This window comes from Hetaerina americana, unplaced genomic scaffold, assembly GCF_022747635.1.
Source record: "Hetaerina americana unplaced genomic scaffold, ioHetAmer1.1.p SCAF_1, whole genome shotgun sequence".
NCBI lineage: Eukaryota > Metazoa > Arthropoda > Insecta > Odonata > Calopterygidae > Hetaerina > Hetaerina americana.
Genome location: NW_027286069.1, coordinates 74,628,189 through 74,642,530, shown reverse-complemented (window position 1 = coordinate 74,642,530; position 14,342 = coordinate 74,628,189). Strand labels below are relative to the sequence as shown.

At 34.5% G+C, this 14,342-nt stretch overlaps 1 protein-coding gene across 1 annotated transcript; it reads right to left on the bottom strand.

Annotated features, from left to right (window-relative positions):
- Nucleotides 1-1,376: 1,376 nt before the first annotated feature.
- LOC139686096 (replication factor C subunit 4) lies at nucleotides 1,377-11,364 on the bottom strand. Its single transcript, XM_071583261.1, has 8 exons — nucleotides 11,153-11,364; nucleotides 10,903-11,079; nucleotides 9,286-9,384; nucleotides 8,351-8,547; nucleotides 6,862-7,055; nucleotides 1,980-2,093; nucleotides 1,789-1,872; nucleotides 1,377-1,683 (listed from the first exon to the last, which is right to left on the bottom strand). The coding sequence occupies exons 1-8, from the start codon at nucleotides 11,269-11,271 to the stop codon at nucleotides 1,600-1,602; spliced, it is 1,068 nt and encodes a 355-aa protein (XP_071439362.1). The 5' UTR covers nucleotides 11,272-11,364; the 3' UTR covers nucleotides 1,377-1,599.
- Nucleotides 11,365-14,342: the final 2,978 nt, after the last annotated feature.

Sequence of the window (14,342 nt, the reverse complement as noted above, 5' to 3'; positions counted from 1 at the left end):
AGAAGAGTTGACTTCTTGGCTAATGTTGACAGAAAATCAAATGTTATTAATATTTTTTTCAACATTTCATTAAATGCCAGTTCTTAATATGAAATATTTACCTCCAATTCAAATCAGTGGCATGGTGAAAGAGTTTGAATGTCAACATAGATATCCCAGTACCATATCTTTTTTAGAAAAACAAAGGGGCAGAGACAAGAATTCACTGTCAAGTCCTGGAACATGATTTTTTTCATGATGGAAGACAAATTTTATGGTAACCGCTGATGGCAATGGGTTCAAACTGGGTTGAGAACAAGATTAAGATTTTAGAGGAAATGAATTATTTCTATCCCATATTCATAAGTTCTGCAGTGCAGCGCAGTAGATATTAACTAGCAGATTATTTACTATGCAAAAAATATGACATCATCAACTCCTTCACTACAACTTAAAATGAGATTATTAAAATGATGGATTTTATGAACGAAAAGAATTATCCTTGAGATAATATATTAACAAGCCAATTTTGTTAATAGATGGATGAATCAATTGTCAATTTAAAACAGATTAATTTATATATAAAAGTATGGAGACAATAAATTGAATCATTTTTCCTACTACAGGTTTGTCAAGATTTTATGGAGGATAAAGTTAAATTTGCCATCAAATAAGTATCTCTGGATATTAACTATATTTAAAGAAAGGCCTCCCTAAAATGTTTAAAAAGACAAGATTTTAACTAAAAATTGTGGCAGTTTCAAAAAAATGTCAGCACACGAGACCATGATTTAAATAATATAAAAATAAACATTGTAGGCATAGAGGATGAAAAAAGTGAAGTGAACTGAAAAGAAAAAAAGTGGGTACGCACTAAACATGGTGGGGGAGAAGATGAGGGTTGCTGGGAGAAGTTCAAAGAAGGCAGAAAATATGGATGCAGAACATTTTGATTGGCAATGGGATCTTGTAGACTGTGATAGAGGAGAGAACGTTAGGCAAAGGATGATAGTGTAGGAATAGAATAGGGATGGTGGACAGAATGGAGGTAGAAAAGTATTCGGATTTGAAAAGGGGCTTATTGTAATGTTAGGTGTCAGGTGGTGTTTTGATGAGAGGCTGGGGAATTGCCAGAGCCATTTGGTAGTTAGTGTTCATTCATGTTAACCGGTAGATTAACAATTATAATAACACAATTTTTTAATCACATCAATCAAAATGCCTCAACAATACAGTGGAAGTTTCCACATTAGTCCTAGTAAATTATTTTTTAAGAAAACATTGATTTCATCAATGAAATATGTTTCAATCCTTTTCTCCTCAATAGGAATGCATTTAAAATATATAAACTTTAGGTAATTGGTGCAAGGAATGTAATAAAAATCAAGTAGCACAATAGATTTTTTTAAATAGGTACATACAAAAATAACCAACCTTGAGAAAATATACAAGCCATCCATCCATACAACATCATTAGATACAAGAGAATCATTCAAAACTGTCTCTCTGAATATAAAAAAAGCTGGGATAGTATAAATTAACTGGCAGGATGGGTACTGATTTACTTCAATATGCAACCTCTCAGCTTAATATCCAAGGATAAAGGGCACCATGTTAACATCATATTTTGGTCATTATTGTGCCACATGCATCAATTAGCTGGAGGTATTCATCAGCCCCATTCTGAAGCCTCATGAGACAGATCTGTGAAATTAGTAAAAATTCACGTAAAATTGTTAAGTTCATAACATTAACTATACCAGCGATGCTGAAAAATATTTAGGTAATAAAAGATATTCAACAACTCACCGCAATTTTCTCACAAATGGCAACTTTTTGCATTCTGTTCAGATCATCTGAGAAAATTACCTTCTCATTAAGCTGTTCAAGTACCTGGTAAATTGCAAGTGGAGAATAAATAAAATAATGAAGAGTGCTCAATAAAACAAATTGGTAAACAATATTCTAAAAAAATAATAAAATGAAAGAATATTAATCACCTGAGATCCAGCATATGCCTCAAGGATCAACTTTTCAATATAATCCTGTACATTGTCATACACATGGGTACGACAAACAGTGAATATTCCATCAATCCAATAATCTGGCACCACCTTGAAAAATGAATTAACAATGCACAATAACAAAATGCCAGTCATTTCATCTAGACTTAATTTAACAAAGCATGCTTTCACATGTATAATGTTTTATAAAAAGTACTCATGAAAAAGGTAGGAGACCTACCTGTACTAAAAGAACACAAAAAATACATTCAGACACACATCTACTTCATTTAAACTTATTGTACATGACTCTTAAAAATATTTTTATTTATTTAATGTATGTGTTGGTATTCATTAGCCTTATGAGAACTAATACTGCAAAACAACTGGCAAGCATTCCATTATTCCAAGATAACATGTCCCATGATATACAGGATCCTGTATTCACAGGAATCTTAGGGTTCACATTATATATCTTAGAAGACAGTACTTTAAGTATGTGTTAAAAGAAAAAGTCACTAAAAACAAGCTAATACGAGAAAATTTGTCCAAAAAATTAAATGAGTGTGAATTGCATAAGTGTTCACAATACTTTATTCAAAGCTGTTTTGCACCTTCTGCAACATGCCAAAAATGGTAATTTTTCAGTTAGGCTAGGAATGTAAGAGCATTTGACAACAGTTGATGGAGATATCACAACAGCAGCCAGCACTTAACTTTTTGCCAATCAGAGCTGATTGCTTATATTTTTCTCTAATGCATACATTTTCGGTAGAGTTTAGTATCACACAGGAGCGAAATTCACAGAGCTAAGTATCCATCTACTTTATTTCTAAAGACTGAAGTTTATTTGAAAATGCATATATATCTTCATACAATCCTTCTGTGAATTTATTAATCTCTAGCCTGAAAAGTAGACAAAATAGTCAAAACACCCAATTAATAAAAGCAATGGCCTTGAATAAAATAAATTACCTTTCAATAAATTACATGACACCTAGGAACCCATGTCATATTATACCACATAATTTCTTGTGAGATATTCATATAAATGTTGCACTAAAGTTCAGTGAGCAGGGAAACCTGTCATGGACACTGAGGTGGATTTCGCAAGACCGAAGGAGAGGAAGGTAAGGGCTTAATAGTTCTGCAAGTTAGCTGCCTAAGTATTCTAAATAAAGCATGCCGAGAGGATAGCTGACGCATGTAATCCTACGCAACACATGACATGGAGTCGCTACGCTAGGTATGGAGTCGAAGCTTAGCGATCACATTATTTCAAACAAGAGTTTTCCTCAAAATTTGGCAGTTTACAGAAGGGATAGGGAATGGCCATTGGGATTGATGGATTCATATGTGTAGATTAAAACCTAATAAGTACATTGGATTGGGTAAGAAATGATTGTGAAATGATGTATATTCATGCCAAAGTTAGGAATGGAGGTAAAACCTTAAAAATAGTTGCCATGTACAGAAGCCCCAATGAAGGGATGTACACAGTCGAGGTATTGGCAGGCATATGCTAAGCTGCCCCCAAGGATCATACCCTTATAACGGAGGACTTGAACCTTCCAGGTATCCAATGATTGGCAAATGAGTTCACGTTAGAGAGTGGGAGGGCCAAAGGAATCGCTACTGATCTCATAAACAAGGAGGGTTTTGTACAGGTGGTGGAAAAAGCCGCACGTGGGGGAAACATCATCGATGTCATACTTGTGAGACCGACAAAGCGGGTGGGGAAAGTTCAGGTCGTTAAGGGAATAAGCGACCATTCAGCTGTGTGAATGTATCTAAAGTGGGAAAGGTCTCAATAAAAGGGGTTGGTAAATAAAAAGACAGTATGGCAATATAAATACGGTGATAGGGTAGGGTTCCAGACCTTTTTAAGGGAAAAATATTCAGAATAGGTTAGTGGTGGGTAGAATGTAGAAGAAATCTCGAAGACATTTAAGGAGACAATGGACGAGGGATTAAATAACTTTGTCCCAAAAAAAATTCTTAAAGAAAATACTGACCCAGAGTTCTACAACTGCAAATTCAGATCCTTGAAGAAAAAACTAAGGGTGATTCATTAAAAATGGAAAGCTCTAAATGGCTCATATATTACTAATACTACTTCATAAATTAAATGGAGAAAAAAATATAGGCAAAGAAACTTTCTTACAGAACATAATCTCAAAAGATAATGGAAATAAATTTCTTGAGTATCTGCGGAGGAGGAAAGACAACAAAGAAAACACAACAGCTTTAATAAATGAGGATGGAACACTGATCGTAGATGATAAGGAAAGGGCTAATGCATTCAACTATTGGTATGCAAGTGTATTTAAGGGGATCGTAAACAGATTGGATTCTGTAGATATATCTCTGAGTCGGCAAGGAGGCAAAAAATATTAAATACTAAAAGTATTAAAATGACAAGTGCAAAAATTTATGAAAAAATTAGGAAAATGAGGGCAAAATAAAGGCCAGATGGTATTTCAGTTGACTTGTTTAAATTGGGCAGTAATGTAGTTTCACATTATATAAATCATTAATTCAATGTTACCTTAAACAATAATGCCCTGCCAAATGCTTAGAGAGGGATATATAACACCAATTTTCAAAGGATGAGATAAGGCACTAGTTGATAATTATAGACCAGTAAGCTTGACGTCAGTTGCACGCAAGCTATTCGAAAAGATAACAGCTTATTATCTATGGGATGTGTGGAAGAGTGAGAATTGATTGTGCAGTCGCCATTGTGGTTTCAGAAAAGGGCACTCTTGCAAAACTCAGCTATTAGGGTTCTGCCAAGAAATGTCTGACTTAATGGATGTGGGAATAGAAGTAGATGCTATCATAGTCGACCTGTAGAAAGGCTTTGACAAAGTTGACCACGTTCACTTTTTGCTTAAGATGGGCCAATTACCACTACACACAGATGGAAGAATAATCTTGTGGTTCAAAAATTTCATGGAAGGTCGAACACAAAGGGTCAAATTATATGAAGTGTATTCAGAAAAAACAAGGGTAACATCAGGAGTCCCTCAAGGAAGCGTACTTGGCCCGCTCTTGTTTTTTAATCAATATAAATGATTTCCCAGTAAATATTTAATCACACATAAGACTTTTTGCGGACGACTGCATTTTCTACGGGAAAGTCGAGAATGGCAGCGACCTTGATGTACTGTTAAGGGACATTAATAAAATGGCGGATTGGGTGACAAATAATGGGATGGATATTAATGTTAGTGCAAATCAATCACTTTTAGTAACAATGTAAATGGAACCAACAGGTTCCATTTACCTTGTAAGTGAGAGAGTACTCATCACTTGCATGGGAACCGCACGAAGAAAGAGGGGATCTGGATGGTGCAGTGGCAAACATACAGAGTTCCCACCGTGAGGGTTCGAGAGGTTCGAATCTCCGAATCAGATTTTTTCAAGGGTATCCCGATCCCTACTTGAGACGCTTTGTGGAGAGCACTTAGAGTGAGTACGATGTCCATTGGATGGGAGGTTACACTACAGACCTCTTGGTGTCTTTCGACAAGAGTAGGCTAATGCCGACCCCAGGTTTCTTTCCACCCTTCCTTTCCCATCTGTCCCTAAGGGAGCAAATGACCTTAGCTGTCGGTGGCCTCCCGTTAAACTACTACCAATATGAAGAAGAACATATTACAAAACAGAAGAAGGTACAAAGAAAGGCTGCCGGATATGTACTGGGGGGGATCGAGATGGTGCGGGGGCTAACGTACTGGCTTCCCACCCAGAGGGCCCAGGTTCAAATCCCGGCAGTGTTGAATATTTTTCAGAGGTATTTCGATCCCTACTTGAGATACTTTGTGGTGGGCACTTTGAGTGAGTACGCTGTCCATTGGATGGGACGTTAAGCTGCGGACCCCTTGGCGCCTTTCGTTAAGAGTAGGCTAATGCCGACGCCGGGTTTCTCTCCACCCTTCATCCTTTAAATGATCTCAGCTGTCAGTCGCCTACCCTAAATACTACTACAACTACTGTATGTACAGGAGAAGCATAGAAGGATGGAGAGTGTGACTGAAATGTTAAAAATGCTGGGCTGGGAACCGTAGAAGAATAAAATAAGCAGAATTTGTGAAATGTTCCGGATTCTGAATAGAGAGAAAGCTTGGGTAGAACTACGGAAAGAGATGGGAAATCCAAATTTTATGGAGAGGAATGATCACAAATTCAAGGTGAAATGCCGGACACAAAGAACAAATATAAATGTTTTCATTTCTTAATAAAACAGTTGTTGATTGGATCAGTTCACCTGCAAAACTTCTTGAGCCCTTTCCTAACAGGGTAAATAACTTTAAGAAATATGTTAACAATTTATGTAATAAATTTATTGATGTGTTGTGCAAAAATGAATGAAACTGCTTAGTTTTGATTTTTTTCCCTTGTTGATTGGGAAACTGATGTTGATGAGATGGGGATTTTCTTTTTTTTTTTAGGTTAGAGATTGGGGTTTGGAAGTCCTTTAGGAGTATTTTTTTCCTGACTGATTTCATTTATTATCTTATTTGATATTGATAGGATTTGAGATGTCATGTTATTTTTTCAAGGCGAGTTTGATTGTAATACTAGGGACTTGTGTGCCACCTGACATTGTCTATCTGCACATGTGAGTTTTATTAATAATATAATAACTAACATAATTAGTCAGTTGTCATCCTTTCTTCAAATATTTGGCAAGAAGAGAGCATATACATTATGAGCTCATTAGTTAGGTTATATTATCCTTTACTTACGCACAGTCCTAATTTTACATGAATGTAAATTGTTGCTTTTAAGAGAAGGTATACTATTTAACAAGGGAAAGATAAAGAGGAGGTCAACAGATATTGAATATCTTTCCTACTATGATGCAACTTACCCCCATAATTTCATATACATCTTCAAGGAACACATTTTTATCAGGTCGCAGTGGGGCACAAGATTGTAAGCATGTGAGAGCACGTCGCATGTCACCTCCGGAGAGAGAGACCAACTTCTCAAGAACATCTAATTCACAATGCACTCCCTCCTCCTCGCACACCTCTTGCAGTTTCAGTTGCATCTTGTCCACACCTGAATAGAGAACATAATTGTCTTAGGGGGTTGAGAAACAGAAAGACAGCAAAAACAAGAATTTAATTCATAGGTTATCATTGAAGTCTAAACAAATTTACAAAACCTTCACAATGTAATGAGACTTTACATTAAGCTGATCAGTACACACATTTACCACAAACCCAAATTTGCTTTAAAGTTGAATAAAAACAGAAGTGGTAGCACAAAGTATTTTCTTTATTGGCATTCCATTAACTGGGATTTCAATCAACACAGAAATCAGTGACATCATTGCAGAGGTGATTCTACTAGCAAAAATAATTCATTCTTGATGGTAGTTTTTATCCTCAAATCCGAATATTTACTTTTTCCTATGAAAAATAAATGAATTTTCCCAGATTTAGTTGGGATAAAAGCCATTAGGTACAGCAATTAAATAATTTTATTTATGAAATATTTCATTTTACTTGCTATATATTATAAAAATCATTATCCACTGTGCTTAAAAAAAATAAATTTGATGACTGCTTTTGTAGTTTTTCTTGATTAGCGGTCAACAGTTGTTTCCTTTGGTCTCTTAGGGTATCAAAAATGTAAACTAAAAATACACTCTGCATTTAGTGAACATTAGATACATAGAAAGTAACAACTATGATTAAACAAGAGAAGGTGCTGAACATGTATATGGGCTGCAGTAGAAGAGTTGATCACTGAAGTATAAGGTGTGCACCAGGAATTGCATATGTCACTGGCAATGTTGGAAGTGTGTGTCTTTGAACAAATATTACCATGTTGTTTCTTGGATTTAGAGATCTAATATACACTGAATTTGAAAAGCATCACAGTTCATATCTAGAGGCCCAAACAGAATATGAAGAAGTTCATGTTTATTTGGTTCATGAGCTAAGGTAACAATGTATATGCAATAAATAGGGTTCTAAAATTTTGCTCCCATAGTTAGATCACCAGAAAAAAAGTTTATCTGTTGAGCAGAAAAATGACAGAGGATCACAAGGGCTTTTCAATGCTTACTACCATACATAGTCTACATGTGATTCCATCTCACCAACTCCTTGTTAACCACTGACCAAATTATTCACCTACACATTTCTCTGCTTGATGACAGTTACGCGGTATGTTTAAAGGAATAAAAGACACCCATTCAAAAATGTATTCAATATTTTAAAAATAATTTTAGCAGATTGTTCAATTAAATGTGATTTTTGTGTTTCATCAATAGACTCCGTCAAAGCTGAAAAAAAGGTAGGTGATTATCATCCTAAGCTTAATATCGGTAGTTTCAATACACTTACCAAGAGGCCGGAAACGGAACTTGGAGCATCGAGATGTGAGAGGATCTATGATACGAGATACATAGTTGCAAATAAGACAGAAACGGGTGGATCGAGTTTCTTTTTCCATCATACGTCTTAATGCTGCCTGAGCAGCATGAGTCATAGAATCTGCTTCATCAAGTATGACAATTTTAAAAGGTGGACAGGGCTTTCCACTACAATGAGAAATAAGGTACAGAGATATGATTAAAAAGCATACTAAGGCATAATATAATGTGTTTACTCACCATGAAATATAACACAATGGTCATCAATTTAGTGCTAATTGTCCTTTCATTATTTCATAATGGATTATCATAACTTAAGTTACAATTAAACTGCAGATTAAACCATCACTGCTCTATCTAGCTGGTGTTCATAGATACACTATTAGGTGCAACAGTGATGCCACCCACATTAGTTTTTTTCTATAATATTACTAATTTTAAATTTGAGTTGCATTTAACTCATTGCAAATATGTACATAGAATTCACATTCATTATATTAGACTTATGTTACAACAAATATTCTCTAATAAATACAATGGACTACCACATTATCATGATTTAAGAAATCTTCCCAGGAGAGTTAAAAGTCATCTGTAGCGAAAAAGGAAATGAACAGAAGCCCCTTAATTCAATCAAAAAGATGTAATCCCATATAACTAGTTGCCTCAACATTGTTGGCCTTTTGTGTAGGCTGAAAAATTAACTAGAATCCACTGTATGATTTGTCAAAAAATCATGGATTTACTAAAATTGGTGAGAAACTTAAGATGCCTAGTGAAGCATTTTCCCCACATATTTCCAAACCCAATTTATGCTGATTAATCTTTCATTATGAAGCATGTACATATGATCATACATTGGAATGGAAAATAGAATTTTAAAAACTTCATTATGCAATTACTCACTCTGGCCTGAAAGCGCTTGCTGTCAACTGAGCAAAATTCTTCACTTTCTCTCGTACGACTTGAATTCCTCTCTCATCTGATGCATTCAACTCAAGAATTCTATAATGGATGAAAACAGTTCATAAGATTGGTATAATAGACACATTTAATGATGTATTATATTTCTTATAAATTTTAAACCCCTATTAATTAATTTTGACAATCTGTTCAAAAACTCACTAAGTAATATAAAACCTTACCACTAGGATTATTAAATTATTTCGTACCACAGGAGCATGACAAAACACATATTGAATAACCCATTAACTATACTTCAAGCAATGTAAAGCAACAAAAAGTATACAAACAACATAGCAAATTAAATTCTATTGGAATAACAAAAAAGTTTAACATTTTACACACTGTGGAAAGATGCCTTTCATTAGTAATTAATGATAGGGCTTCTCACTATAGAATTTGGAGCTTTAAGAAACAACATGCATGTAATGCTAAGCTTGTAACATTTAATAGTGAAAGTAGCAGTCAGGAGACAAATATGGAGCATATTTTTTACAGAGGTAAGGAATTGAGCAAGGCAAACAACATAATATTCATGACATTCTCGAATATAGCTCAAATGTCCCACTTTTTATTACTTTGATTATAATGGACTCTACTACATAAGGTTTTACTAGTTAATTTACTGTTTACATAATCAACAGGTATTTAGCCTGCCAGAATAATAATGACTTTTCGCTATTCCAAATCTTCAGATATTAGGATGAAATTATTGGACGTACATAGATGGGATTAGAATGAAAAAATAAAGGAGTGTTTTCGAATGAATTGAAAGAAATGAAATTTGAAATAACAATTTATGATTTGATTCCTGAAATAGTTGGTAAAATAGAACTATCGAACAAAATAAATATGGGGTTTTGGATGCAAGAGTTTGCAAATGTCCAGGTAATGTTCATCACTGTTAACACATCCTTGGTCACAAATAATAATATTTAACTCAAATTTAGTATATCATGGATTTGGTTGAAAAAATAAACTGACGAAATGAAGTAATCAGTTTGGAGCAAACTAGTTACAAAAAGAAACCAAAATAGGAAAGTTTTATGGTGATTGAGTTCTTTTCATGGAACTCCTGCATGAAACACTTCACCCGAACACCATGATACATATTTGCTCAAGGCATTGGAACCATTAATAAGAGAACAGTTACAGAGGTACAAAAAGCAAATGGGATAAATGAAAACCGATGGGCTTGATTTGTCATAGTCAACCTTTGAAAGAGAGTATTTGTTTGCCTTACTCTAGAAAGTAAATTTTCCTATTATTTTTTTTTTAATGTACCTTAGGGAACTTCAAAAGCCATTTGACATAGCTGATAAAGAATTCTATTCAGCCGGAGTTTACCGTCTTCAGGAAACAAATTACAGTCCTCCAATTCTTGCGCAAAATACAGTATAACATTGTCAATTTAACGTTAATAAATATACACGGTGGCGGCTGCATACATAATTTCATTGCGCGGCAGTTTTCCTTAGGAAAACTACTACACACATTAAATCTCCCTCCAGCTTGGGAAATGAACTCTCCCACATGAGCGAAAACAGAGAAGGTTATTACCTGCTTTTATATGCATCCCCAAAGAGTTGCCTACAAGCAGCAAGGATAGTACTTGTTTTACCAGTACCTGGCGGACCATAAAAGAGGAGATTAGGGAAGTCTCCACCGTGAAGTGATTGCCGCAAGACGGATACAACTTCATTTTGTTCAACCACATCTTCTATAGTTTTGGGTCGACTGTAATCAAATTAAATATGTTACAAATATCTTGATTAAATAATACGACCGCTCTTTAAATACTTGCACTCACTATTTCTCCACCCAAGGTACAAGAGCTGCTCTCTTTTTTGAAACGGAAGAGCTCGCGGGTTTTGATTGACCACTACCATCACTACCACCTAATTTTCCTGTTTTTAAAAAGCTTTGCATGTTTTTGAGTTATCTTAAATAAAATAGGCAATGTCAAAAACCTGTACAGCACGATCAATCTACTGCAACGCAACGAAATATCCGAAACATCACTTGGAGGGAAATCTCTGCAACCAATGAAAACTCTTTGAACATTTGACGATCACCACGCAAGGGCATCCTTGATTCAAGCTCAAGGCGCAAAATGCATTATGTTATATCATTTGAACGTTGAAGTATAATCCCATTTTTCAAATTATTGTACTAAATAAAGTAAATTCACGAGAAACTGAGTTTATATTGATTGATCGCACGTTATATCGAATACCATTAGAATGATATACGTGCCACTACTCATGAACATCTCAGAATTCAACAAAGGCTGAAACATGTTTATTTGTAACTAGTAGAAATAATTAATGTTTTGCCTCAATTAATTCATGATTATATAAAACGTCCTATTCATAAGAATGGATTAATATTGTGCAAAATTATATTACAATAATATTTTTTCATACACAAGACAATTAGATACTGCTTTAATGTTTTACTATGGATATAAACTAGGAGATATTAATTAGAATGGAAATGAAAAGCTTTTTTTATTATTTCCAGAATTGACAAGTCAACGAAAATGATATATCATACTATTACATTAAGCTCAATATTTTTGGGCATGCTTCAAGTTAGCATGTATATTTTTGGACAGAGACGTTATATTGATTGCTTCAGGGCCGCGCTACACTCGCAAAAAGTCAGTATTCACCCCTGAAAAACTACTGTGCTATGATTTGTGGCTTGACCAATCTTTCTATCACCCCTCCTTTACCAGCATAAATATCTTTAACAATATTATCAAAGGGAATCAACAGGGAGAATTTAGCTTAATGTTTTTGTGCATGCTTCAAGTTAGCAGGTATATTTTCGGACATACGTTATACTGCTGCAGGGTGGCGCTACACTCGTAAAAATCCAATATTCACCTCATCCAGCCATTGCTAGGTTTGTCAGTTATAACCCAAGTGAAAGAATCGAAAAATTTAATATTGAATCCAACACCCATTGAACGCCACTCCTCAGTTTTTTCTTGTCTGGCGAACATTCCTGGGATTTGTCGACATCAATACTGACTCTTCTGCAGAGATGAGGTGTCTTATGAATAATGAAAACACTTTTCTCGGATTATCTCGCATTGATTTTTCCCAGAATGTCAAACCAATAAACGACTATTTTACGAATATCTGTGTGGAATTTCCTCTAGTGTCAAATGTTTTTCTTGTTTTCAACCCAAATATCTACTTAACTTAGTCTCATCCGGTATGCGTGCATGGTAAAAATGCCTCCTTCTTGGCTCTTCAATTATTTTCAATATACTGACCAAGTAATACAGTGGGTTACTCGATCTCCCACAGTACAAATATCACAAATTTGTAGACAACACAAGGATAGGCGTTTAAGATTGATAAGTCGTTTTCCTTTGTATTATTTACGAACGAAATGACTTGAACCATTGCGTACCTGAATACCATGGTAAAAATTCATTTTGGTACTACTCAAGTAGCATATAAATCTAGGAAATATTTTAAAAGCATTTTCAATTGTCCTATTAAATCGGTAGAGTCAAATCAAAAGAAACTTATGCTGTAATGGCGGATTTTAATTAGTTTCGTTAATTAGATGCATACATTCGGTCTTAAAGTTGTAGAAATTCCGCTATATAAGTATAATTAATAACTTTTGGATCGCACTAGTTAACTGCTTTATCGCACTACCCAGGTTTCAACATATTTGATTTGTATTCATTGGTATGTAACTTAATGCAAGTATTTGTAAAGACACTTGAAAATGACAAAATTTGTTGAAATCCAGGTCATTAAATTATCCAGCAATATAATTCACATAGTTTAATTCAGTTGTCCACAAAGTTCCAAGTTTTCTCCTTTCCCTTCGATTGATGGTTTAGCCAAATCTGATAGAAGAGAAACAGCATTATGATTTGTTTATATTCTGAAAGGAATTCAAGAGGTAATATTAGTTAACTTGAAACCTTGAATCTTTGAAACCCATTTTTGGTATCATTGAAGTACAGCAGGGGTTGAATAGAGAATTATAATTGTTTTTTGTTATGCTATAATCTTTATGATTCGATCAAGCTACGGTGAGTGAGATAAAATCGCCCGTGCGGGTCAATTTTTAGTCGCTCTATAATAACTTATATTGTCACCAGTAACAGGCAGGAATCGATCAAAGGCTTTCCAAAAACGATTAAGTGTGTTATTTTCACTTGCAAAAGTAAAAATGAACAAAATTTGATTTTACGTGTACTCTTCAAAGCATTAAGACAATCACTACATAATACAATACCTACCTTCTACCAAAACAATCTTTAAGATCATAAAAATGACCTATTAGTTTTTTATCGTCTACCTAAACTTTCGTCTATTGCCATCCACTTGATAATCGAGTGGACAGTGAACTCACCTTGCACAACTGTGCAAGTCTCTGCTTCTGAGTTATACTCGAGTCATTCGCGTCTTAATGTTAAACTAAACATAGAACCACCATCTTACAGAAGATATTCTTAGAATTTGGAGTCTATAAAAATATTAGTTTACTATGATTCAAAGAAATTTTCTTTTTCTAAGCAATTTTACGATAGTTATTTTTGTCTGTGGAAATACACAGAATGGAACTTCATATCAATTAAAAAAATAACACGCAGTATTTTTAAGGCAGTATACGTAGGTAAAGAAATATGAATGGCTATATGTTTCCGTTAAATTTCTAGCTGAGAATTATACTGGTTTAATGCAACTCTTTAATCTTTCACGGTTGAAACATAACTTTCAGATTTAACCAGCCTTTAAACCTCTGATGAGTAAGAAAAAGAGGACGCCGAGATTGATTTAATAATTACCCTAAACAGACATTACAGAGGAGGCCATTCTTGTTTCAATCTTTACATACTTCTTGATCGAAAGACATACTTGGATCGGCGTATTAGGAATTTTTCGGAAAAAAGAATAAGTTCCCACAACACGTATCTTAATTTATTTTTAAATCATTTTTGCATCTTTTTAGGTCGGGCTAAT

Coding starts and splice junctions, on each gene's coding strand:
- LOC139686096 (XM_071583261.1), bottom strand. CDS start 11,271: ATGCAAAGCTTTTTAAAAACAGGAAAATTAGGTGGTAGTGATGGTAGT. Junction 11,080..11,152: donor GTACCTTGGGTGGAGAAATA/GTGAGTGCAAGT, acceptor ATTTGATTACAG/TCGACCCAAAACTATAGAAG. Junction 7,056..8,350: donor GTTCCGTTTCCGGCCTCTTG/GTAAGTGTATTG, acceptor TTCTCTATTCAG/GTGTGGACAAGATGCAACTG.